This window comes from Urocitellus parryii, chromosome 3 (assembly GCF_045843805.1).
Source record: "Urocitellus parryii isolate mUroPar1 chromosome 3, mUroPar1.hap1, whole genome shotgun sequence".
Lineage (NCBI taxonomy): Eukaryota > Metazoa > Chordata > Mammalia > Rodentia > Sciuridae > Urocitellus > Urocitellus parryii.
In genome coordinates this window covers 27020643-27048027 of record NC_135533.1, presented here as the reverse complement: position 1 = coordinate 27048027, position 27385 = coordinate 27020643, and the positions used below count along the sequence as shown (strand labels likewise).

General features: G+C 32.7%; 1 protein-coding gene across 1 annotated transcript in view; it reads right to left on the bottom strand.

Annotated features, from left to right (window-relative positions):
- Cfap69 (cilia and flagella associated protein 69) overlaps positions 1-27385 on the bottom strand; it is a 67602-nt gene that overhangs the window by 18853 nt on the left and 21364 nt on the right. Inside the window, exons 5-14 of the mRNA XM_026399356.2 lie at positions 21795-21871; positions 18592-18687; positions 16257-16406; positions 15969-16146; positions 13308-13431; positions 10408-10456; positions 10200-10321; positions 7671-7887; positions 5328-5492; positions 1126-1244 (exon numbers count right to left, since the gene is read on the bottom strand). Of these exons, the coding sequence (XP_026255141.2) occupies positions 1126-1244; positions 5328-5492; positions 7671-7887; positions 10200-10321; positions 10408-10456; positions 13308-13431; positions 15969-16146; positions 16257-16406; positions 18592-18687; positions 21795-21871 (1297 nt within the window). The remainder of the gene's footprint in view (positions 1-1125; positions 1245-5327; positions 5493-7670; positions 7888-10199; positions 10322-10407; positions 10457-13307; positions 13432-15968; positions 16147-16256; positions 16407-18591; positions 18688-21794; positions 21872-27385) is intronic.

The window sequence follows — 27385 nt, the reverse complement described above, 5'->3', positions numbered from 1 at the left end:
CAGAAAAATTACTATATAAATAGTAGTTAAATCTTTAATAATATATATAAAATTACTACCATTTAATAGTTTTCCTTTACCAATTACTTTTCTCATTACCTTGTTCTATTCTATTCATAAGCAAGATTATGAGTCTGTTTCTAAAAGAGTATAGGTATATGGTATAGGCATATGGTATAGGCATAAGAATACAGGTTTGGAGAATCAAGGTTTGGAGCTAAAATTACATTCACTATTTCTGTTGTTTCTTCCTAAAATCACTCTATCTAAACCTTCATAATTTTTGATTTTTATATTTTTAGTTTCATCTATTGTTATTTAAGCTGTCAAGTTCTAAAACTCAGAATTTATTGTGTAGCTAAAAGAGATCAAAGGAAATCAAGCTCCTATTCTAACTTTTGGTTTGAGGTATGAACCTAATTCAAACCTCCAAATAACATGTATAACAAAACAGTTCTCTGTAGAAAATTGGCAGTTTCTTATAATGATAAAGATACAACATTATGTTTATCAATTTTACTCCTAGGTATTTACTCAAGAAAAATGAAAGAATTATATGCACAAAAAAGACTCATTTAAGACTTTTCATTAAAGCTTTATTCATGATGCCCCAAAGGAAACAACCCAAGTTTCTATCAATAAGGTAATAAATAAAAAGGTTTTGATATATTAATATAATAGGATATTATTCTGTAATAAAAAGAAATGAACTATTGATATATTAAACAATATGTATTTCAGAAATATATATGTTATTTCTTTGGGATGACAGAAAGCAGACATAAAAAAGTAAATACTGTGTGATGCCACTCCTATAAAGTTAAAGAATAAATGAAACCGATATATAGGGATATAAATCAGAACACTGGTTGTATGGAGGTGCATGAGGGGGATGGCTACTAAAGGGATAAGCAATTTTTATAGGGAGATGGGAATATTAAATGTTTGAATTAGAGTATTAGAAATAAACCTAATGAAATATATTTAAAATCTGTACATTATATTGTTTGTAATTAATTATAAAGAATACTAAATTAAACCAAAATATTAAAAAAAAGAAAAACATTTTAAAGAATTCATATGATTGGGAGATCTCAACAAAATTTTGATTTATAGGATACATACCTTCCTTTGAATATGGTGTTCACAAAGTCCAGATAAGATAAGTAATATATCAGACTGAATTTCTAAAATAATGGCCTCTTCCTTTTCATTAGTCTTACTTATAATATTTTTAAAGATTCCTGGAATGAAAAAAAATTAAAAATGTAAAGTTATTGCATACCATATTGTCATTTTATTCAGTTAATATTTGGAAATTCTTCCAAAAATCTTCTTAAGCTAGAGAAACTATTTTAGAAGGCCCTGTTTTCATTGCATAGAAACCTAGAAGCTGTAGACAGAGGGTAATAAATGGACTACTTATGCTCTCAATATAACCAATCAGTAGCCCACCTGCATAGATTTCCTATTTATACACATATAAAAGCCCCACACATACATAGAATGTCTCAATACAATCATTAGTCTCACATATATAGAAATTCTAGTACAGAATTAATAGTGTCGCTAAAAGATGCCCTAACAACTTGATACTCTGCCCAACACATTTTGTTTAAAAATATGTAGAATTTTAGCTAGACACAATGGTGCACTCCTGTAATCCAGCAACTTGGGAGGCTGAGGCAGGATCATCGTGAGTTCCAAAGCCAGCCTCAGCAACTTAGCAAGACCCTAAGCAACTTAGCAAGACACCATCTCAAAATTTTAAAATAAATAAATAAATAAAAGGTCTGGGGTTGAGACTTAGTGGTTGAGCACCTCTGGGCTCAAATCCTGCTACCCAAAAGAAAAAACTATGTAGAATTTCATGAGATAGAAATTAATACTTTTGCAAATATATGACCAAAATATCAAGATTATAGTTTGCCTCATCTCTTCCTCTTTTCATGGTTTATAGAGCCAATATTTTAAAACAAACATAGAAGATCTAAGGATGTTTTCTGCTATTTTTTAATATGTAATTTTTTTAGTTGTAGATGGACCTTTATTTAATTTAGTTACTTTATGTGCTGAGGATCAAACCCAGACCCTCACACATGATAGGCAAGTGCTCTACCACTGAGCTATAGCCCCAGGCCTCTGTTATTTCTTGCTGCTTCTCCTCAACTTTAGGTAAATGAATTCTATGTCCTTTAAAAACTCTTCCCACCTAAGCAAAACTGAAAAGTACTTTAAAAACCAGACATTAATACTGATAAAATGACATTCAGAATAAAATTTTGCCTCAAACAGGAATTTCCTTTATGGCTTAAATATTGAACCAAAGTAATTTTTCCTCTGTTAAAGGGATGACTGTCTTATGTTTCCAAAGAAATCATAGCTACTACCATAGATGGCTCCAAGCAGCTATTGTTGGACCTATGAGGATGAATTACAGGTGTGGCCTCAGAACCTCTGGAAGACAGCTGAACCTGCTGGAGGGCCAGGGCAGGGACAAGCCATGAACAGAAGGGCCTAAATTCTGTTATCAGGATATCCTGTAACTGGCTGGCCACAGGTCTGTTTTTCTTTTCTAGATTATCTCATTCTCTTTCCTATTGGGGTGTAGTCCTATAACTTTCCCCATGATCTGTAACACACAGTACATTTATACTGAACTATTTTCCTCATATATAGCTACCCTTCATGTCCCTGCCTTTATTCTCTCCTTATTCTATTCTAAATCATTCTATTTTGTCCAGGCTTTTCTTCCTAAAACACAGAATTATATATGTAGCCTCATCTGATCAAAATCATTAAATTATTCCCAGGAAGGATGAAGTTCAAACCCTGTTGTCTACCACTGTAGCTCAGTGGTAGAGCACTTTCCAGCTTAGTCCCTGACTATACAAAATACCTTATCTCACAGCATTTGTCTTCACAAAACTTTAGCTCTACTTAAACTATTTCTGAACACATAACTATGCACATTTCAGCACTATGTCTGCCCATGCTATCTCTCTGCTGAAAGACCAACCTTTGTTTTAAATCTTGAAACAAACTTTACTCTCATAGGCTCCTATTAAGCCTGCCCAACCTTGAAAACTACCCATTCATCTTAGTTTCTGTGATATTTTCTCTTTATACTTCTCATTAGGCACCTAAATTGATAATGCAGGGTAACACATGCTTTTATATTTTGCTTTCATCAGGGACAAGATCCCCAGTGTCCTCATTTATACATGTCTGTAATCCCAGTGTCTACACAGAAAGTATATTTACATAGAAATTGCATTCATAATGCAATTACTTTTTTTTGCTATTGGGGATTGAACTGGGTTGCTTTGAAACATCCTGAGCCCTTTTTAAAAATATATATATAATTTTGAGACATTGTCTTACTAAGTTGAGTAGGACCTTTCTAAATTGCTTTGGCTGGACTCAAACTTGCAATTCTCCTACCTCAGTCTCCCAGGTCACTGGTATTATTGGCATGCACCACTGTGCCCAGCTTAATTACTATTTTTTGATCATGTTACCACTACAAAGCTCTGTTAGATTAAAAAAGACAAGTTTACTGCCTCCTAGAACTCACGTGATAAAGATAAGCTTCTTTTTAGATAAAGGGAAAAAGTTCTACTAAGAGAAGAACTCTTATTATTTGCTTTCTTTTTTCCCTAATCCATTCCTTCAGCCCAGGTAGGATTAAGACTTCTTCCTATATATGCAAAACTGTACTTCCTGTTAGGTTGGGGCCTTAACACTGAAATTTGCACAACAGCATGAACATGGGTGTGATAAAAATAAACTTTCAAATTTGGTCATCTTAGGCAAATTTTTAAAGTAAATATTTTTGCTTAGTCCCTTTTTGGTATATCCCTTTATCATTACTTGCATTATAATTGGAGGGCACCAGTGCTCTCCAGTAATGATGGATATGAAGGTACTTTAATGAGAAGAAGGTTTTGAGTAGGCATTTATAATTAATCAACATCCATCAGGGCTATAGTTTGGATCTTGAATGTCTCCCAGAGGTCCATATATCGAGGACTTGGTCCCAAGCCTTTGGTGTGACCAAGTGGGAGGTGCTGGAATCTTTAGGAGGTGGCCTGATGTAATGAAGTTAGGTCACTGGGAGGCCTGCCATTGAAGTTGATATTGAAACCCTGGCCCCTTCTTTCCCTTCCTAGTCACCAGGAGATGTGCAGCTTCCTCTGCCAAGTGTTCCTACCATAATATATTGCCTCTACAGGCCTAGAAGCAACAGATCAACTGACAACAACTGAGACCTAAGAAATCATGAGCCATACTCAACCTTTGCTCTTTATAAATTGATTTATCGCAGGTATTTGTCACAGTAAAGGAAAGCTAATTTAGCAGATTATAGTTGTCCATCTGTAATTTTGAAAGATTGGTTCCAGAATTTGCTGGGATCCTAAAATCCTTGGATGCTTGCATTAAATGTTACAGTATTTGCATAAAAACTATGTGTATCTTGCTGCATACTTTAAATCATCTCTAGATTACTTATAATCCCTAATACAATGTAAATGCTATGTTTGGGGAGTAAAGACAGTTGTTGTTTGGGGACTAATGACAAGAAAAAAGTCTGTATATGCTCAATGCAGACATATTTTTTTCTTTTTTGAGTAAATTCTGATAAGTGTTTGGTTGAATCCATGGATGTAAAGGATCTGGAGGACCAACTGTATATTATTTGCATGAAACAATCACTGCATATGAATGACTGAAACAGCTTTTACTTTTCAAAATCAGGAAAGATAAGGGCTAGAGAACTGCTTATTTTTAAGTAACAAAAGATAAAACAACTTTGGTTTAGAAGTTTTTAAATTTCACTCTGGGATTACATGTGTATGGTTTTAGGGACAAAGTGACTTAACACAGTTAATTCTGAGTAGAAAATCAAGGATACTCTGATATTTCATTTCAGAAAAGAAACTCATGTATGCATTTTAGCATATACAATATACCAGTATTTCAGTATGTCAAATACTTCTTTAAAACGGCTCTAAAAGGCTTGGCCAAACATGATGATCTCATTACTAGAAGAATGAAACAACAATGGTCCATTAAAAAAAAGAGAGAGGGGAATCCTAAATGAAATGGTTCCTTAATTGAGGCAACAAATGTTTAAAGGATTAGTGATTATTATGTTTTATCAAGAAAAAAGTTGATTTATAGCAAAATATAAAACAGAAATCAAGAAAATATTCAGGACTTTCTCAGCCATAAAGACAAGACAAATGTGTAGAAACATTTCAAACTAAACCTCTGGTATTATAAATGACCTACTTTCAGGAGAACAATGCCATGTTATATTTTACCTATTAGTTGTTGAATTGTTCCCTTTTCACAAAGATCTGTATTTACTGTCTCATCTTCAAGGTAGACCATGGCTCTCAGGAGTCTTAAACTGTAACGCATCTGGGCAAACTTGTTGCCACGGCCACCTGCACCATGAAAACTGTTACCTTGACTAATGAAGGGATCTGTGGAGAAAAATCAATAATTTAATTTACATCAAGAAATTTAAAACATAAAACATTTCAAATAAACAATATATTTGATATGTATCTATATCCAAAGGACTTAAAAACGGCATACTATAGGGATACAGGCACATCAATGGTTATAGCAGTACAATTCACAATAGCTTAACTGTGGAACCAACCTAGATGCCCTCCAGGAGATGAATGGATTAAAAATGTGGCATATATACACAATAGAATAGTAGTCAGCAATAAAAGAGAATAAAATCATGGCATTTGCAGGTAAATGGATGCAGTTGGAGAAGATAATGCTAAGTAAAGTTAGCCAATCCCAAGAAAACAAATGGCAAATTTTTTCTCTGATATAAGGTGACTGAGTCCTAGTGGGGTAGGGAGAGGGAGCATATATAAATTTAAATAGTTGTTAATATTTTGTCATACTTATTTTCATTCTTTTCAGAAAAATAAGCTACTGTCCCTTCTTCCTCTCCTTAAGATACTCCTGAATAAAAATATGTCCTTTAAAATTTTACTCAAATGTATCATGTTGTATGTATCTTTTGCAAGTTTCTTCCATTACCTAGTATTATGTTTTTGACATTACTCATACTGTAAAAAGTATATGTAGGTAATTAATTTTAATTGTGTTCAGCATTCAATTTATAAATGAATCATTTACTAGTTAAAACTGCCATAAAAAACATTCTAATTCATGTCCTCTTCTTCCCTCAGAGAATAGCTTGATGAGACAATGGAATTACATGGGGTATATTCACTAAATCTTTTTTTATATTTATTTTTTAGTTTTAGGTGGACACAATATCTTTATTTTTATGTGGTTCAGAGGATCCAACCCAGTGCCTCATGCATGCTCGGTAAGCGCTCTACAACTGAGCCACAACCCCAGCCCATCATTAAATCTTATCTAAATTTCCAAGTTACATAGATTCAATTAATTTTTTCAAATCTGTAAAATGTAAAATGGTAATGAATTTTAATCTTAATTTGCATTTCCCAGATTACCAATAAGGTTGAGCATTTTAGACTTTTTTTTTTAATTTGAGGATTTCTGTGACATGGAAGTCCTTATACCTTGAATATGTCTCTAATAAATTATCTTCTTGTTAATATGTAGGAGTTCTTGATGAACCTCCATTTTAATAGTTATAGGAGTAGAAAATATCTTCAAATTGTAGGTTGATATTTATTTTATACAGACTTTTGTCATTCAGCCATTTTGAAACTTTTATAATTGTCAAAATATCATCTTTTTCCTGTATAGGTTAAGTTCATGAGTCTTTTCAAAGACATCTTTTCCTTTGCTAATACTATCATATTTTCTAAGAGTGCTACAGTTTAACTTTTCATATTTATGTCTTTGATTCATTTTACAATTTTTTTTTAACTAAGTATCTCAGGTAATAAATCTACCTGTTTTTGAGGTTAAAAAAAAAACTAAGTAAAGGGAGCTAATTTTTACTTTTCCACACTGAGAATCAACTCTCCAGTATCATTCTTCTTTCACTGCTTGGCAATATCATTTCTGAAAATGCCAACATTCCATATATTCCATTCCTTTAAACTATCCCTGACCCAGTACCACATAATTTTAATTACTATAGCTTTATGATATGTCTTGATAAAAAGCAAGGCAAGTTCTCCCTTCTTTATGCTTTCTTTGAAAGTTTCATTTAGAAATAGCATTATATTTAAAGTTTAAAAAATGTTTAGAATACTGTCCTGAGTATTTTGTGTTGGTTATAAGTGTGGGCTCTGGAGCCTGAGTTAAATTTATTTTGCCACTTATTGTATGGCCAAAAACAAGCAATTTAACTTCTCAGTTCTACCCAAACCAATTAGGGATCATAACAGTAACTATATCTCCTGAATGAAAGCATTAAAATATCACCAGGATTTATCTCTTTCTGAAATATATTTTTTGAATATAAAAATTTAAAAAATTATATGTATTATTTCTTTTAGGTATGTATCAACTATCATTATGACTTTTACTAATGTCCAAGTTTGAAATCTCAGGATTTTTCTGAAAATATGTACCTACATATTTTTATTTCTGTTCACTTTAATTAACTTCATTGTTTCTTCTATGAATATGTTGAGAGTACAGGTGAAATGCGTAGATTTGATCTTTGACAGGACTCCTGAAGGGCCACTCACCTTCACTGTCACACCATTCTAGAAATGCCAGTACTCGAGCATTTCCCTGGCATGACATGTATTCTTCTATTAATAAAGGAGCCACTGATGACAAAGTGGCAATTGCATGCAGTTGTAACTCTTCATGCTGTGCTGCAGACCATTCAATTATTTTGTGTTTCTCAGGCTTTTTAATATAGGTGAACAAAGCCAAAACAACTTTGCCATCAATTAACAGCTATGAGAAAGGGCAAAAGATAACTTTGTTAGAAGTATAACTCAAATAACATTATTTAATCTAAGAAAATTAAATAAAACATTTCAAATATGATGTTTTATTGATAATTCTGAAATAATACCTTTCCAAATATCACATCGATGACAGATATTTAAAAAACTCCAAAAATATAACAACAAAAGCCTCAACAGTAACAGCAGTTGGTTGGGATCCCCTTTTCTGAGGTATACACTCTTTAGGTGACAATAATATATGTACTAATTTTTTGTCTAGGCTGCTCATATATGTACTTTAGTTCTTGATTCTAATAAAACCATACAAATAGAAAAACTTAGGGCATTAATAAACTGTTGACATTTCTTTCCTCATTCCCTTCTTTCAAAGGAAACTTTGTTGTGTTAGGGAGTAGACCCAGGGCCTTGTGCATGCCAAGCAAGTGCTTCACCACTATATTACACCTCACCTCTCAAAGGAAAGACTTCAGATTCAGTTGTTTAGCATAAATAATTTTTGTCTTAAATAATGCCTAGAGCTAATATTTAGTCATAGATACCAGAATTTATGCCAACACCAACATTTTATCAATTCTCAAGTCACAAGCCATACTTAATTGCATGCTTAGTATTTTAAAATTTCATTGAATTTAACGTTTTGATAAAAACAAAATATGCATAGATATTTAAAATGACAACAAAGTTAATATTATAACTGACTCTACTTAATGCATATTTACAGTTCACAAGACTATAAAAGACTATATGCTAGGCTATATTTAATACTCTATTAATTTGGAATGTTCTATTAATTTTTTTCATAACAATTATGAATTTTCTAAACTCTAATTCATCTGCTTTATAGTTTACATGAAGAGTATACAAGAGTTGAGAAACCAGAGATAACTGCTCTAGCATTTTTGTTAGAATTAAGTGGAGAATTTTTTTTGAAATATATACATTATCACCATTATTACTGGGCTACAAGTATATAACATAAAAAAAAATTGATTCCATTGCTTATAAAGTGCTTTAAGAACCTCATTATAACCTTTATGCTATTTGATTCTTTTTTCTATAAAATGTTGTTCAATCAACTAAAATTGGTTTGTAAACTATAACACAAATTTTATTTACTGTCTTCATATCATCATTTAACAATGATATAATCCTCTACTGTATCAATGGACCATATTTTATGGAATGATTTTCTATTTGACATTTCAGAAAATATGTTTAGGTTCTACACACTATATATTTTTGATACAAACAATAAAGTTATAATTATAAAAATATTTTTTTCTGAAAATTTCTAACATCTGTGTGTATGTATATTTGCATATTCCTCAAAGTGACATTAACTAAAAAATGCTGAGGCTCATTTAAGTCCTCATAATAATTCCATGGGGTAGGTGTTACCTCTATGCTGAAGCTGGATTTAGAGATACTAACTAACCTGTTGAAGAACATAATTATTTAATTTCTCTAAGTCCCAGGTAGCTGGGTTTCCACCTGACAAAAGCATTAACTTCTATACTATACCACATTTACATCATTAATGATAGAATGAATTCCTACTTCTTTTTCATGAAAAGAAAAAAGCACTTGAAAGAGTTTTAGAACTAAAAGAAAATTTATCTAATGCAGTAACTTAACTAATAGAATTATTAGTAATATATTTTTCTATCACTTTATAGTTTATAAAGCCTTCATCCTAACCTCACCAGAGACCCATGGGCTGGGCAGAAATATTATGATGGTTCCTTTACAGAAGGGGAACTAAATCTCATGAAGTTAATTAGTTTTGCCAAAGCCACTAGCTAGAGGGTGATAAGACAGAAGTGAAATTCAGTTTCAATATTTTTTAAATTGTATAATCTTGTTACACAGGAAATAAATTAATATAAATTAATGGATAGTAACAAAAACTAAAGATGTTAGGTTTGTGTGGTGAAAAGCAGGTTCATAGGTTTGATATTGGCATCACAGAGGGTAATAATGATTTTCTTCAGCATTAAATGATTCTCTGTCATTATGGCCAGAGCCAGACTAGGTTGGATGGGTCTGTATGAACTTCTTTTATTTTATTTCTCTAGTTCAGGAAAACTAAACATATTAAGTCTCTTAACTTCTAAATTGAGGTATTTGCTATTTATTAATAGATAATTAAAGGAAATGTTTAGAAGCTGAAATTCAGGCTAGTAAGTTTTTTTTTACATTCTATGATAAAGATATAAATTAGGGAAAGATTTTTTTAAAAAAGTTATACTATAAGATGAAATGATTTTTATTAAGTTTCCTATTTTTACTACTCTTTACCTGTACAGTAGGTAAATCTTTACATAAGATCACAATTATGTTGAATAGCAATTTCTTCAACTCAAAATCTTCACAGGAATTAGAAAGCTTAAGGCCTTTTACCAAAGGATTTTGACTTTTAACTGTGAGGGGAAACAAAACCGAGTAAAATTATATACAAAGATTCATCAAGGCAATTACAAGACATTTAAAGATTTATGTGTTTTACCTTCATTAAAGGTTGCAAATAGTATCAGGTCCCTGGTAAAGCCACATTCCTAATACAAATGCACAAAACAAGCAGAAAGATGAATTAATCAGGATGGAAGATAAGATACAGATGCCTATATTTACCTAGTATTTAAATATATTTATCAATTTCTCCTACTATAATTCATTTGAATTTGTAAGTACTATTAACATTAGGAATGAAAGTAAGAAATTAAAAGACTGTAGCTAGATAGACTTACAATTTACTTAATTTAAACTTGCTTTTGTAGGTTTTAAGTATTGTATGTTATTCTATGTATATTTTACAAGATATAGTTGAATATTTTGTAAGAACTCTAAAAATATATTAGGCCTATTTTACTTCTATAATTGTCTATACCTTTGCTATAGTTTGGATATGTGACACCAAAAGCTCATGAGACAATGCAAGGTTTGGAGGAAAAGTGATTGAGCTATAACCTTAACCTAATCAGTGAATTAATCCTTAATGGGATTAACTGAGTGATAACTGGTTGTAGGTGGGAGTGGCTGGAGGATGTAGTTCATTGGGGGCGTGGCTATGGGGTATATATTTGAATCTGACCAGTGGAGTCTCTCTCTCTGTTCCCTGATCACCACTGAGTTGCTTCCCTCTGCCACACTCTTCCTCCATCTTGAGCCCCAAGTAATGGAGCTGGCCTTCTATTGACTATTAAGACCTTGACTAAGACCTTGACTATTGACTAAGACCTTGAGCCCTTAAATAAACCTTTCCTCCTTTACAATTGTTCTGGTTAGGTCCTTTAGTCATAGCAGTGAAAAAGCTGACTAAAACACTTTATTTGACACACTAAGGGAGGAAAATCCAGTTATTTAAAATAGTTTCTCTTTTTAAATAATCCTGTCCCAACCACTCTCACTTTCATTATATATGTGTAATAAAATTAGTTTTCAACATGGAAAATTAATTTTAACATGAAAATCCCCGAAGAATGACCAGAAGTGCAAACATTTCATAGTGAGGGAACTAATTCCTGACAGTGATAACCTAGTTGAACTTTACATATTAGGGAAAGTTTACAGGGCAAACCCTGAGATTTTAAGCTTATAGCTTTATGTTCTTACTACTTTAAGATCCATATGATTTCTTTAAATATGAGGATGCTATTACTCTGATTCATGTTTATGAAACTCACCAGAATGTTTACAAGGACAATGATGAAAACTTACTGATTGACCAGTGTCCTCTAGATAAAGATACTTATCTAGACATTTATCAGATTGCAGCCTTAATTATGATGCTCTGTAGGTTCTAAAGTTCCCCAAATCAATACATAAAACAAGCAGAAAGATAAAAAGGGACTGCATTTGCCCATTTGCACAGTATGAATTCCATAACTCCTTTTTAAATTTTTTTTTTAGTTGTTGATAGACCTTTACTTTATTTATATATATCCAGTGCTGAGAATCAAATCCAGTGCCTCACACATAACAGGAAAATGCACTACCACTGAACCTCAGCCCCAGTGCCCCTATGTCTCCCCTTTTATATTGGAAACATTTGATGTCTACTGATAAGGGTTGAGGCCTTCAAGCCAGTTTCTTGACATAAAATTTACAGATGTGTGAATGTTGTTGACAAAGATTCTATTTCAGAATTTCAACCATTCAATAATTTTTTACATTATAAAATATGGGAGGGGCTGGGATTGTGGCTGGGCGGTAGAGCACTTGTCTAGCATGTGTGAGGCCCTGGGTTCGATTCTCAGCATCACATAAAAATATAAATAAAATATTGTGTCCAACTACTTCTAAAAAATAAGTGTTTGAAAAAACAAATAAAATAAAATATGGGGAGGCTCAGTGTCTGGTATGATCAAGTAGTTCCTGACAAATCCTCCTGCAGTTAACAATTATAAACTTTAACAACAACAAAAAGATCTCATAGCCAAGAGCAAACCAACATTGAAAGGAAGTTAGTACTCTGAAGAAGGTAATAGTACTGTGTAAATTTCTACCCATATCCCCTTTTAGATGACTTTTAGCATGAAAGCAGGCCCTATTCTGCACCTGGAGGATTCTCCCATTCAGAATAAACCTGTGGCCTGAGAGAATCATAAGAAAGAGGCAACCACAGCCACTGAAGAGTGAAAGGTGAAATCCCATAAAGAGGAGAGTCAGAGAGGCAGGAACCTCAAATTTTGTGTGTAAACTCTTCCCAAATCTTTAGCTCATGCCTGAACCATACAAGTGCAGAGATTTCTCAAGCATCCCACACATAGATAGAAGAGTTGAATTGGGATTTGAACTGTCATTTACCACAGGCTTGCTTGCTAGCACCTTACTCCTGAGCTATTCCTTCAGCCCCTAAAGATATTTTCAGATAAAAGGAAACTAAGAGACTCTGATGATGGCAGCCAACATATTTGTACTATATGAAATACCAAAGGAAGTTCTTCCAGTGAGAAAGAAATGATGCCAGATAGAAACATATCAGGACAGGAAGGAAAGAAAACATCATAAATGGTAAATCTGTGTACACACGATAAAACAAGAGGAAGATCCCAAGCTCCCAAAGATATGCAAAGGATTGGTAGAGTATAGTGGTGACCAACATAACATTATAACTTGGCACTTCAACAAAATACATAAATATTACAACATGGGCTGGGGATGTGGCTCAAGCAGTAGCACGCTCGCCTGGCATGCATGCGGCCCGGGTTCGATCCTCAGCACCACATACAAACAAAGATGTTGTACCCGCCGAGAACTAAAAAATATTAAAATTCTCTCTCTCTCTACCTCTCCTTACCTCTCTCTCTCTTTAAAAAAAAAAATATTACAACATGATTCGAGATTCCCTTTCCATATGCCCACCACTTACACAATTAAAATTAATGTAATTTGACTTATACTTACAATCATTGGTGCTCCAGGGTTTTGAGCTATAATTGTAGTGATCACTAATATATCATTTCTAAGCTGACGATCATAATGACTAAAACCTCTTGTAAACAGATTTTTAAATACTTCTTTCAAAGTCCTAGAAAATAAAACAATATTTTATTTTATTTATTTTTTTTAGTTTGAGACTGGGCCTCACTAAGTTGCTGAGGCTGATCTTGAACTTGCAATTCTCCTGTCTCAGACTCCCAAATTACTGGGAATACAAGGTGTGTGCCACTGCACCTGGCTAAAACAATATTTTTTTAAAAAAATATTATATGAACTACATGTTTGTGGTCCTCAAAATTCATGTTAAAAATGCTAATCCCCAATATGATGGTAGGAGGAGGTGGTGCCTTTGGGAGGTCATTAGGCCATGAGAATTGATCCCAGAGTACCCTCTTGCTCTTTCTTCCATGTAAGGAGACAGTCTGTAGTAGTCTGAACCTGGAAGTACATCCTCACCAGATCTTAACCATGCTGACACTCTGAGCTGTGAGAAATAAATTATGGTTGTTTATAAGTGACTCACTCTGTGACAGTTTATTACAGTAGCCTGAACAAAGACACATTTTCCAATGGAAATATTATATTTATAACAAATCTTATTTTTTATATCACACTATTCATTTCCAAGTATTTCTAATCTTTCCCACAATTTCCAATCTGCTTCTATTTCTTTGTATACCAGATAAGAATCCACTAATCCAATTTATACAAGGTTGTCAAAGTGACTGCTCTAAAAGATTTAATCATGTCAAGTTAAAACTATTAAAAGGCTTTTTAAAAACCACTTAAAGGCTTCTCTTTGTTCTTAGGATAAAGTCCTACTCTCCTTAACAAAGCTTATAAGGTCTTTCCTGTTATGTCCCTGGTGACCTTGTTAGCCTCATTCTCATTCCTTACAGTTTTACCCTTTCTTTCTGCTCTTGCCATACTGAATTTCTTTCAGATTTTTTATTTTGCTAAATTCTGTTTTCAGTTCTGTTTACCCATCTAGGATGATCTCTGTATGCATGATTTTTCTGTGTTTGCCAATTTCTATTTATCATTCAGATATTGGATCATGGTTCATTAGAAAGTATTTATTAATTCTTCAAGTCTGGGTCAGGTTCTCTCTCAGTAGACACTTGTTGTTTTGTCTCTTGGAACTCAATTTGAGCTTTTAATAAAGTATACTTATTTTTGTTTAGTCATTAACTCATCCCCAACTTTTGGCTTTGTGATGCTCCCTCCAGCTGCCTTTTAGCCAGTCAGAGCATTCCTGATCTCTGGCATCGATAATTCACTCTGGAATGGGCACTGGCTAATATTAAACCAATCAGGGCCAACATGGACTCCATTTGAAGACTTCTTTGAGCTTTCTCATAGCAAGGCTCCTTTTGTGCTTGGTTTGGGGTTGAGATGTTATAAACGTTCACTTCTTAGGTCTCACCATGTGGACCCTGGGACAAAGTCAATACAATGGAAGATAACTCAGAGAGATAAAGAAGGATCACATCCTGATTCTGCTGAGATTTGAATAATGTTGCACATGAAACTATTATTAGTAGTAGTACCAGAGATTGAACCAAGGGGTGCTCAACCACTGAGCCACATCCCCAGGCTTTTTTTTTATATTTTAATTTGAGATAGAGTTTCACTGATTTTCTTAGGGCTTTACTAAATTGCTGAGACTGTCTTGAACTTGCAATCCAATCCTCCTGCCTCAGCCTCCTGAGCCACTGGCATTAGAGGCATGAACCTGGAATGAAACTAGTTTTATCCTTTAATTTTGTAGTTACATGAGCCCATAAATATCCTATATTGCTTAAGTCAGTTGGTATTTCACCTTCAGATGTGCTAATTCACCTTCTTTTAAAGGTATATCTACTACCCTGTGATAATCTCTTTCCTAACATTACACTTTCTTTTAGTTGCCTATTTACTTGTTCTTCTAGCATAATGTAACTTTTTTTTTTTTTTTTTAGTATTGAGTATTGAACCCAGAGGCTCTCAACCACTGAGCCATAACCCCAGCCCTGTTTTATATTTTATTTAGAAACAGGATCTCACTGAGTTGCTTAGGGCCTCGATAAGTTGCTGAGGCTGGCTTTGAAGTCAAAATCCTCCTACCTCAGCCTTTTGAGATGCTGGGATTACAGGCATGTGCCACCATGCCCACCATAATGTAAATTTTATGAAAGTAGATATTATGTATATATTGTTTCTAGTTGTATGTTATGGCCTAATATTGAACCTGGAACAGAGCAGGCAATAATCATTTGTTGAATGAAGTAAGTAACTTGAAGGCTAACTCACATTTGTTGCCAATTTTTATTGCAGGATCTGGAAGATAGTAAGCATTCTGTAAGAGTGAATATGTGAAATAATTCTAAATGTCTAATGTCTCATTTTAATTTTTATATCTGCAAAGGCATAATTTGGCCTTAACAAGCTACTTTAAGAGCCTTCCACATAGAAAAGCATGATATTTTTATTGTGGAGATTCATTTATACAATTGTACACAAAAAGTATCTTGAAACACAGCTATTACAGAAATCAAAAACTTAATTGAATACAGATTCAAAGATGTTAGTCATATCATTGACTATTAAGATTAAACAACATTCCTACTAGCCACGTATACTTACAGCAAACATTCCAAATTACTAAGCTGTTGTATGATTTCTTCTTTTGAAGACTTTTCCAGTAAGTTCCAAAGTATTTCTGAAGAACGAAATAGAAGCTGTCCAGAGGGATCTGGGTCATTGAGGTGAACACAAATTCCACTGGCTGCCTGTGCTTTCATCATTAAAGTACAATTAACTTCTGAAAATAAATTTCAAAAATTACTTATAATGTGAAGTGTTAATATTGTTAGATGGATTAAAAAAAATAAATGACAATGAATCATTCACATTTAATAATACTGTACAAACCAGAAGTTGAAAGATGCTGCAGAACTTTAAGGACCCAAAGTTTCTCAACAAGTTGATTTTCAAGCAAGGTCATTGACTGAACCATTGTTTTTGCCAATCCTCCAACTTCAGCCATTTTAATCTTGTATGATGAACTGGCTTGCTGGTAACCTGACACAATCAGTTAGCAAATATGTATGTTATTTTACATAAGATTCATCAAGACAAATGAACATTTATCATTCAACAATATTAAAAAATAAAAATATTTTTAAATGAATGTATATGGCATTTAAAATTGTATAGCATAGAAATAAAAACTATATAGCATAGAAACAGGATTTTTTTCTGTAAAGGATCAGATTGTATGTATTTTAAACTTTTAAAGTTATAAGGTTTCTGTCTGAACTATTTGACTCCAGCATGTTGTAGTAAAAAGACAGCCATGAACAATAAATGGATATGACTGTGTTCCAATAGCATTTTATTGGCAGTAGTCCAGTTTGGGCCTAAGGGCCACATCTTGATAATTTCTAATTTTGCATTTGAAATGAGACACAAATTTTGGAAGCATGTATTAAGTTCTAAAAAGGAATGATATTTTTTATATTTGTCAGTAGATACAACTTTCTGTGAAGGAAAATAGCATGAAAACAAATACTGAATGTTTTCACTAGTAAAATTAAGGCTCATAGACTTGATTCCTATCTCCAAGCTATTTCTCTTCCAGCAGTTATACTGCAGACTTTCCAGCTGTGGTCCCAGATGCCCAATCATGTTCACCATTCGAAAGCAACTGTGAAATGTTAGTGAAAGTGCCATTCACAACTTCAAACTTTCAGAGTTTTATCAAATTAAACTAAGCTCACTCTGTGTAACTCAACAACTCTGTTTTCACTTGTGCACCATTATCTTCCTTTCTTTAAAGGGTGTCTATATTTTGCTAAGGAGAACTCTGAGCTTGTGTCCTAATTTCATCTTCTCATGCTTTCCTTAAGAATTTTGCCTTCCCATTTTCCTACTTACTAGCTTCATTACCCTACAAACTTCATTTCTCCCATTCTAAAAAAAATGTAAAACCCAAGTAACTCTTCTTTGACTTTGCTATCAGTTGGACTGTTCTCCATTAACCTTCTTCCTCTTCACCTTTGGAATTTAAAATATAAGTCTGTATTCATGAACCGCCTCTATTCCCTCATTCTCAAACACACTGCCTCTGTTCTCACAATCCTCTCATTTTTTAATCCTGCAACTGCCATTGCAACTTTATGTAAACAGTCTTGTCAAATATTAACTATAATTCTTCAGATATCATATCAATTTGGTCATTCTGTCTTCCATCACAAAGGCCTTGTCAGCATTTGACACTGAAACCACTTGTTTCTTCACCAAACATTCCATTCATTGATACTCAAGACATGGCAGTCTTTAGGTTTTATTCCTTCCAGTTCCCTATCCAATTTCTTTAATTCATTTTTTCCAAACCTCATTCCAGGCACTCTCAGTGATGTCATTCTTGGTCTCTTACTGTTTATATACTTTATCTCTCCAAACTCAACCACTTTGATGGCTTCCGTTTTCATTTCTATTTGGATGAATTCCAAAACTATATTTATGGTCCCTGTGGGTTTTAGTAGCCAATATACCACAAATTTGGTAGTCCATTTGAACTACCAAAGGCTCTTATTTCTACATATATTAAAGAATATGTAACTTGAAAAGTATATTTATATCTTCTCTCCCTGAGTATATTGACAATAAGTTATACAAGCTATGAAGAAGTATGTCTTAAATAAAATTACATCTGCACAATTCAAGTGTCCTCTGACTTGATACCATCCATTTTAATGTGGTTCATTTTACCATTATGTATTAAAATCCCTTAGCTGTGACATACGTACATATATACTCTTCACAAACATGGTGGAGAATGGGTTGATAGATATTATGATTAATTTCAAAATATGTAAGAGAAAATATTTTTATTAAGGATATTAAGTAATAATTTTATTAGCATTAAGTAAAATTAATAATTATAGTAATTATATTAATATAAATAATTATACTTATGGGTATGATTTTACAAATAATATTATAAGTATTTATATAAATTTGTTTGTTTATGAAAATGTTTATGTAAATAAATAAACATAAAAATCTTATTCAAATCCAAAAACTGGAAAAAATACATATATAATTTTTAAGATGACGAACGAGGTCAAGACTACAAAAAAGTTATGTTTAAAATGCGTTGCATTTGTGAGCCCACTGTGTCTTTGAAGTTTAGAGAGAAGTAAGAGAATTTTCTGTTTTCTAAAGACACAAGTTATTATTAAAAGATCATTGAAAACTTCACCTGGAATATGCTTCTTTGGTTCTGCATGATAAAAGTCAACGATACACTTACAAATTTGTATCCTCAGTTCAGAACTTGGTATTTTCATTAAGTCACCTGCCAGAAGGATAAATGAATTTTATATAATAACATTGTTATATTTTACTTGAAAACTTGAGCATAAAATGTTAATATTACAATTATTTAGATCAGAGATTAAAACTGGATCCTGTAATTTTATACACACAAACACACATGGTCATGCATCACTTGATGATGGGAATATGTTCTGTGAAATGTGTTGTTAGGCAGTTCATTATGTGAACATATAATGTCCTTCCACAAGAATGAGATTAAATCAAGCACAAGAGAAAATGGTGCAATCAGGAGATACGCTAAACATGAGATGTAGGAGGTTGCTACCAGTATAACATAGTACACTGTTTTACAGCTTTTTTTCTAATAAGTAGAGAGTATACTGTAAAGGATAAAAAGATATAGCAACTACTGTAACAAACTGTAACAGCAATTTATTATCATCATCAAGCATTATGTACTTTTAATATAATTGTATGGGCTATATGTTTATATAACTGGCAGTACAGTTTTATGTTCCAGTTATCTGGAGTGGGGAGGAGGTTCTCTTTAGTCATATCTAAACTACTACTGAATTGGCCTTAGTCCATAGAGTAATTCAAACTAGATTGCATTTACTCCATTGAAGTCTTATATGTATGATATCCAAGGGAATATGAAGATAATCTGAGGAACTCTGCTGAAGAGTCATGTGCTCTGGATGCCTGAAGACAAGTGGATTCCTTAGTATCAGTTTTAGGATTAAATCAGATCTAGTTGGATACTCTGAGAACAAAAAATTGATAAAGTATCCTTGGGTTTTGGGTTAGGTTTTTCATTAGGTCTTGCATAATATGCATATCTAGAGGTAGTCAGAGGGTGAAAAAAACAAGGAGACAAAAGGAAAGGCACAAAGGAAAGCCTCACCCTTGCTTTAGAATATGTTTGCAAAAATATCACTTTAAAAATGTCAAGATTTTACATTAATTTTATGTTCTGGACCTTTATCTTAGAGTTAGAAAAGTCACTATTGAGGTTTTGAAAATTTGTAGACAAGAGGAACAACAAAACTTTTCCAACAAAACTACCCAAACATGCAACTTTATGGGAAATATTGTTTTTTTTTTCCCCATCTGTTTCTCCACCTTTTTAGTTCCTGTAAATTTAGATCTTTTCTCACAACTTCCTGTTTTATCATTATTGGGCAGAATACTAGCTTCTTCCCTTATGCATTTCCAGAATCCTTATTCTGAATCACATATATCTATATACCATTTAGAAGAAAATGTATATAACTTACTAGTCTGTAGTAGAAACTAGAAACTCTTAGTAACAATCATGACTAGCCTCTGTTCAATGCTTTATACAACTATTTTAGTTTAAACTCATGTTTCTAGCAATTTACAAATAAGGTACAGAAGAGCCGTAGAGTAAATAAACAGTGAAGGAAGTTCATAATTAATGAAGAATTTACACTGCCCTCATATGAAACAGTAATGTGTTCTGTTGGTAGACTGTCATTAAGCAAAGAGTGGGCTGACAAAAAGAAATGGGCCATGTATTTATCATATGAATATCTGCCAACACTCTTAGAGGTAATATTTTTAAATAATAAGGACAACAGGAACATTTTAAAAATAATGTTACCAACAAATATCCTATATAATATATGCTTTTATCTGTTAATACTACCGTGTCCTCTTTTGGGTTAGATTCCCATGTAAAATTTGTAAAATTTCCACTGGTGACAGAGATTCACAGCATAAAAATGTCCCATTATTTCTCAGCCTGACTGCTTCTTAAAGTCCTCTTCAGAGCCTCATGCTAAATGTAATCTCTATGACACTTTTATCTAGTTTGCACCAAAGAGGAAGTGAATTCTAAGTAGTTGTCCCAAAGTAACTAGAGATGAAGTCTATGAAACATATTTCGGCATAAAACAAAATAAACAAAAATACTATACTAAAAAACAAAATGTTAAAATAAAATAACATATCAAAAATAAATATGTGTTTTGCTCATTGCAATTGAATCTCTGAAGTCTTTCTATATGGATAATATAATGCTGAGAATATAACTTCAGCAAAATCCTTTAAAAAATTACTGAGTCAATAGTTTATCTTTTATTTCTTCTTTAGAAATAAAGACCTAAATTAATAAGTACAAACTTAATGTAGGATGTATTTTGGAAACATGTTCTCCTGTCTCAGGGGATGAATCAAAGAGCCAGTATTTTGTTGATCTTATTTCCTAGGAAGTTAGTTTCTTTCTCTAGAAAAGTTAAGCAATAATCCAGATATAAATGCCAACTCTTTTATGATTTTTTTTCATATTTCTGTGTACAAAATACAACTCTCACATCTATATGTGCATTATTTAAAAGTCTGTAATATTCTACTATTTTATTATTTCATTTAAAATTTTAGTGCTCAGTAATTCTAGAAATTCAGTATGAATTGAAAATATTTTTGTAATTACTGATAAAAGGGAACATATATTTTTTGTTATGGTTTAGGTATGAGGTATCCCCTAAAAGGTCATGTGTGGGACAATGCAAGAACATTCAGAGGTGAAATGACTGGGTTATAAGAGCCTTAACCCAATCAGTGAATTAATCTCCTGATAGGATTAACTGAGAGGTAACCAAAGATGGTTAGGGTATGGCTGGAAAAGGTGGGTCCCTGAAGGCATGCCTTGAGGGTATGTATTTTATATCTAGTGGGTAGAGTCTCTCTGCTCTCTGATCATCATGTGAGCTACTTCCCTCTACCATACTCTTCTGCCTTGATGTTCAGTCATACCTCGAGCTCTGAGGGATGGAGCCAAAAATCTGACTAAAACACTTTGCTGATTAACAAATAAAATTTTTTAAAAATCATCAAACTAAATAACACAAAGTCAAATAAGCACAACAAAGTATCCTCCAGGCTTTGCTTTTAAGGAATAGAACATTTTGTTGGTATCATGAAACACCTGAGTAGAAAATAATACCAGAATATAAACAAGCAAACTATGATTAAATTCCAACTAGAAAATAAGAACCCAGACAGAGAAGAAACACATTAAGTGAAAGCTAGTCAAAACAGACAATACCTTTTTTGTCAGTAGGGACTGTCATATGTTATACCCTTCTAGCTTAGGGAACTTACCCAGAAGAGCAATTGATATTGCAGTATCTTCCGCACAAGTTATTTCATCCGATACTTTCTTTTTCAAAAATGGCAAGCTTCAATAAGAATGAAGAATGTCAGAGTAATTTTTAATGAAGTCTTTGAAGCATCATTTGTAAGGTGTAGAAAATTTCCTTTCTAAAGAATAAAACAAGGATGATATTCTATTCTTTAGCCATAGGGAATCAACAACTATGAAAAAAATTGTATTTCTAACTAACAAGAAGAAAATAAACTAGGTTTGTAAAAATAAAGGGAGGTCTATGTAAAAGGCACAAGCTAAGAATGTAATTTTGTATCACAGTAACTAAAAACTTAGGATTCTTCTTTCAAATGGCAATAATGAATTATAGCTGTGATTCTATCAAAGTTAGGAAAATCTTGGATAATCTGATACAAACCAGATCTATGCTCAATTAAAACTTAACAACTATTTAAGGGAGCTTTATGAAGTCTTTAAAACTCTAGTTACTAGATCAGTGGTCTGTTTGTTTTTAAGGTCAGGGCCTTTTTCTTCATTAGTGAGATTAGTTAGGTACTATCCACAAAAAAATAAATAAATAATTCTTTTGGGGAACTAAAATTTAGGTTTTAGGTTAACAAACACTAGTCATATTAGAATTGAATTTCACAGGTACTATAGCTAAAGTTATCTTAAAATAGCTTATTTACAAATCATCAAATATAAGGCACATGAATTTAGGTCATTAGTCTAAATTTCAAAGGAGAGACAAATCTATTTCTTAAATACAAAATATAAACTATGTTGGCATTTACAAATTCAAAATTATAACCTCTTGTAATATTTAATATATAATATATTCTACATAAAGGACTTTTCACTCATTTTTTTCAAAAACAATTAGCCAAGTGGTTGAAAAATGGCATTGAGAATTATCATATATTCATATAAAATGCATAGGTCAACATGAATTTTAAGATATTACTATCAGGGCAAGCAATGAAAAGGACAATTTTATAAATCACACAGAGGTTTATTTTGGTTGTTTGTTGGAACTGTCATTTGAAAAAAAAAAAAAACAACTTATTACCTGTCATCCAGTTGACTACTGGATCTCAAAAATCAAAGAGCTCTAAAACTAGCATTTATTGCCCTTAAACCTTTTTTTCCTTTTTCTTCCAAAGGATCTATATGATAAAGCATTAGAATGGTTTTCAATCAAAGAGACTATGAATAAAAATAAGCATGTACTTCTGAAGTAATGAGAAAAACATACTACATGCCAAAACAGAAAGACTTAATTTTATTTTTTTCTCAATGTTTATATCTCACAAAAATATCTTGAAAGGAGATATGTGAATCAAGTCAGAATGAGGTTTGGAAAAACAATAGGACATAAGCAGAAATTAATAAAGTATAAAAATAATAATGTGAATAATACAAAATGAGGGATAGTGAAAAGTAAGGTTCAAGAGAACCTATTATGTAATGAAAATTCAGTTACAAGCTTTCAGAGAGAACCAATTTTTGGCATAATTCTATAGGAACATTGATATGGAAAGTAATACTTCTGAACTCTGTATTCTAGGACTTGAAATTTGAAAGTGGTATATATAATATAATCTCATATTAATAAAATAAAAATTTCCAAATAATTCCTTGAAAGCACCAGAACAATCATTTTAAAAATATTTTCAATGGTCTCTTGAAGACCTAATAAATGCCACTAGAAAACTTCTAATTAAACTTAAATTCATAAATGAATTCATCAAAGTAGCATAATATAAAATTAACACCCATAAATCACTTTCATTTCTATATATCAGTGACTAATCAACAGAAGAAAATTAGGAAAACTATCCCATTCACAATAGCCTCAAAGAAAATTAAATATTTGGGAATCAATCTAACAAAAGAGATGAAAGACCTCTACAATGAAAACTACAGAAAAATAAATAAAGAAATTAGGGGCTGGGGTTGTGGCTCAGAGGTACAGTGCTTGCCTAGCATGAGTGAGGCACTGGGTTCGATCCTCAGCACCACATAAAGTAAAATAAAGACATTGTGTCCACCTATAATTAAAAACAATAAATATTTTTTAAAAAGAAATTAAAGGAGTCCTTAAAAGATGGAAAGATCTCCCATGCTCTTAGATGGGCAGAATCAATAAAATGGCCATACTACCAAAAGCCTATACATCTGTAATGCAATTCCTATTGAGGTTCCGATGACATTCTTCATTGAAATAGAAAGAGCAGTCATGAAACTTATTTGTAAAAATAAGAGACCCAGAATAGTTAAAGTAATCCTCAGCAATAAAGGTGAAGCAGGAGGCATCATAATACCAGACCTTAAATTATACTACAGAACTATAATAACAAAAAGGCATGATATTGAACCAAAACAGATATGAAGACCAATTGTACAAAATAGAAGACAAAGACCACCCCTCTGACCCACAGACCCATGCTGGAGCCCAGCCCCAGGCCTTGGACAGCCCTGCTGACCTGTGCTAGAGCCAAGGCCAATATTAGTCCCAGGACCATCCTCTCCCCCACTGACCTGCAGACCCACGCCTCCATCTTGGGACACTGCAGCCATCACCACAGCCCTCTCCACACAGTAGCCTCTACCTTGGGACAACAGACAGGGCCTAGAGGCAGCTGCATATGCCTCTAGATCACCCATTCAGCTTCATCTCTGAAAGTGGTTGCATCCACCTTGGGACACTCCTACTGCTATCTTGAGTTATTTCTGCTATTGCTACCACCACTTTAGTTGCAGTAGCATTCATGGGTCACTGGCCGGGGTCTAGAAGTCCAACACGAAGGTGAGGTACAGGTAATCTGCAGTGACACTATAAGATAGGGTAGAAACTGTAATACCTTAGATCCTCACTGCAAGAAAGGAAGACACATAGACACCATGAAAAAGTGCCCCAAACAAACCGAGATACTACAACAATAGAACCCACGGACAGTGCAATTGATGAAATGTCAAATAAGGAGTTAGGAATGTACATAATTAAAATGACCTATGAATTAAAGATTGACCTAAGGGAGCAGATAGAGGCAACATAGAGATAAGAGAACCATGGATAAGACCAACAAAGAGATAAGGGAGCAAATACAGGGAACCAATGATCACACCACCAAAAAGGTATCAAGAAAAAGATATTCTAAACAAGAACAATCAGAAATCCTTGAAATGAAGGAAACAATAAACAAAATAGAAAACTTAGTAGAAAGCATCACCAACAGACTAGATCACTTGGAAGATAGAACATCTAATAATAAAGACAAAATATACAATCTTGAAAATAAAGTTGACCACAGTGAAGATGGTAAGAAACCATGAACAGAACATACAAAAATTCTGGGATAATATCAAAAGACCAAATATAAAAGTTATTGAGATAGAGGAAGGCACAGAGATTCAAACCAAAGGAATGCGCAATCTCTTCAATGAAATAATATTTGAATATTTCCCAAATATGAAGAATGAATTGGAAAATCAAATGCCAGAGGCTTACAGGACACCAAATGTACAAAATTATAACAGATCTACACCCACTGACACATTATAATGAAAATACCTAGCATACAGAATAAGGATAGAATTTTAAAAGCCACAAGAGAAAGGAATCAAATTACAAATAGTGGGAAAACAATTAGGATATCTGCAGATTTTTCAACCCAGACCATGAAACCTAGAAGATCCTGGAAAAACATATACTAAGCTTTGAAAGAAAATGGATGCCAACCAAGAATCTTATATCCTGCAAAACTAAGCTTTAGATTTGATGATGAAATAAAAACCTTCCATGATAAACAAAAGTTAAAAAAATTTGCAACGGAAAAGCCTGCACACAGAGCACCCTTAGCAAAATATTCCATGAAGAGGAAATGAATACAACAATGAAAATCAGAAAAGGGAGATATAACACTGAAGGGAAAAAAAACAATCAAAAGAGAAACCAAGTCAAGTTAAATAACCAAAAATAATAAAAAATGACAGGGAATACAAATCATTTCTCAATAATAACTCTGAATGTTAATGGCTTAAACTCACCAATTAAAAGACATAGATAGCAGATTGGATTTTAAAAAATACCTAACAATATGTTGCCTTCAAGAGATTCCTCTGATAGGAAAAGACAGCCACAGAACTGAAGGTGAAAGGTTGAGAAAAAACATGCCACTCACATGGACTGCAGAAACAGGTAGGCATTTCTATTCTCATATCAAATAAAGTAGACTTCAAGCCAAAGTTAATCAACAGAGATAAAGAAGAACATTTCATACTGCTTAAGGGAACCATACATCAACAAGACATAACAATTATAAATATATATGCCCCAAACAATGGAGCATCTATGTACATTAAACAAACTCTTTTCAAGTTCAAGAGTCAAATAGACCACAACACAATAATCTTGGGTGACTTTAACATACCTCTTTCACCACCGGATAGATCTTCCAAACAAAAGCTAAACAAAGAAACTATAGAAATCAATAATAAAATCTATAACTTAGACTTAACAGACATATATAAATTTCATCCATCAATAGTGAATACACTATCTTCTCAGCAGCACATGATCCTTCCATAAAACAAACTATATATTATGCCACAAAGCAACTCTTAGCAAATACAAAAAGTAGAGATACTACCCTACATTCTATCAGATCATAATGGAATAAAATTAGAAATCAATGATAAAATAAAAAATAAAAGCTACTTCAACACTTAGAGATTACATAATATGCTACTGAATGAACAATGGGTTGCAAAAGACATCAAAGAGGAGATTAAAAAACTCTTAGAGGTAAATGAGAACACTGATACAACATATCAAAATCTCTGGGACACACATAAGGAACTACTAAGAGGGAAAGTTCATTGCATGGAGTTTGTTCCTTAAAAGAAGAAAAAGTCAACAAATAAATGACCTAACATTACATCTCAAGATTCTAGAAAAGAAGAACAAATCAACATCCAAAGCAGTAGAAGGCAGCAAATAATTAAAATTAGAGCTGAAATCAGTGAAATTGAAACAAAAAAAATTGAAAAAACAAAAAGTTGGTTCTTTGAAAAATAAGTAAAATTGATACACCCTTAACTATGCTAACAAAGGAGAGAGAAAAATTACCAGCATACATGATGAAAAAGGTAATATCACAACAGACACTATAGAAATAAAGAAGATAATTAAAAATTATTTTGAAAACCTGTGCTCCAATAAAATAGAAAATATCAAAGGCATTGACAAATTTCTAGAGTCATATAATTTTCCCAAATTGAATCAGGATGATATACACAACTTAAATAGATCAACTTCAAGTGACAAACTAGAAGACACCATCAAAAGTCTACCAACTAAGAAAAGCCCAGGACCGGATGGATACACAGCTGAGTTCTATAAGACCTTTAAAGAAGAACTAATACCAATACTCTCAATTTATTTCAGGAAATAGAAAAAGAAGCAGCACTTCCAAACTTATTCTACAAGGCCAACATCACTTTGATTCCAAAACCAGGCAAAGACACATCAAAGAAAGAAAACTTCAGACCAATATCTTTAATGAACATAGATGCAAAAATTCTG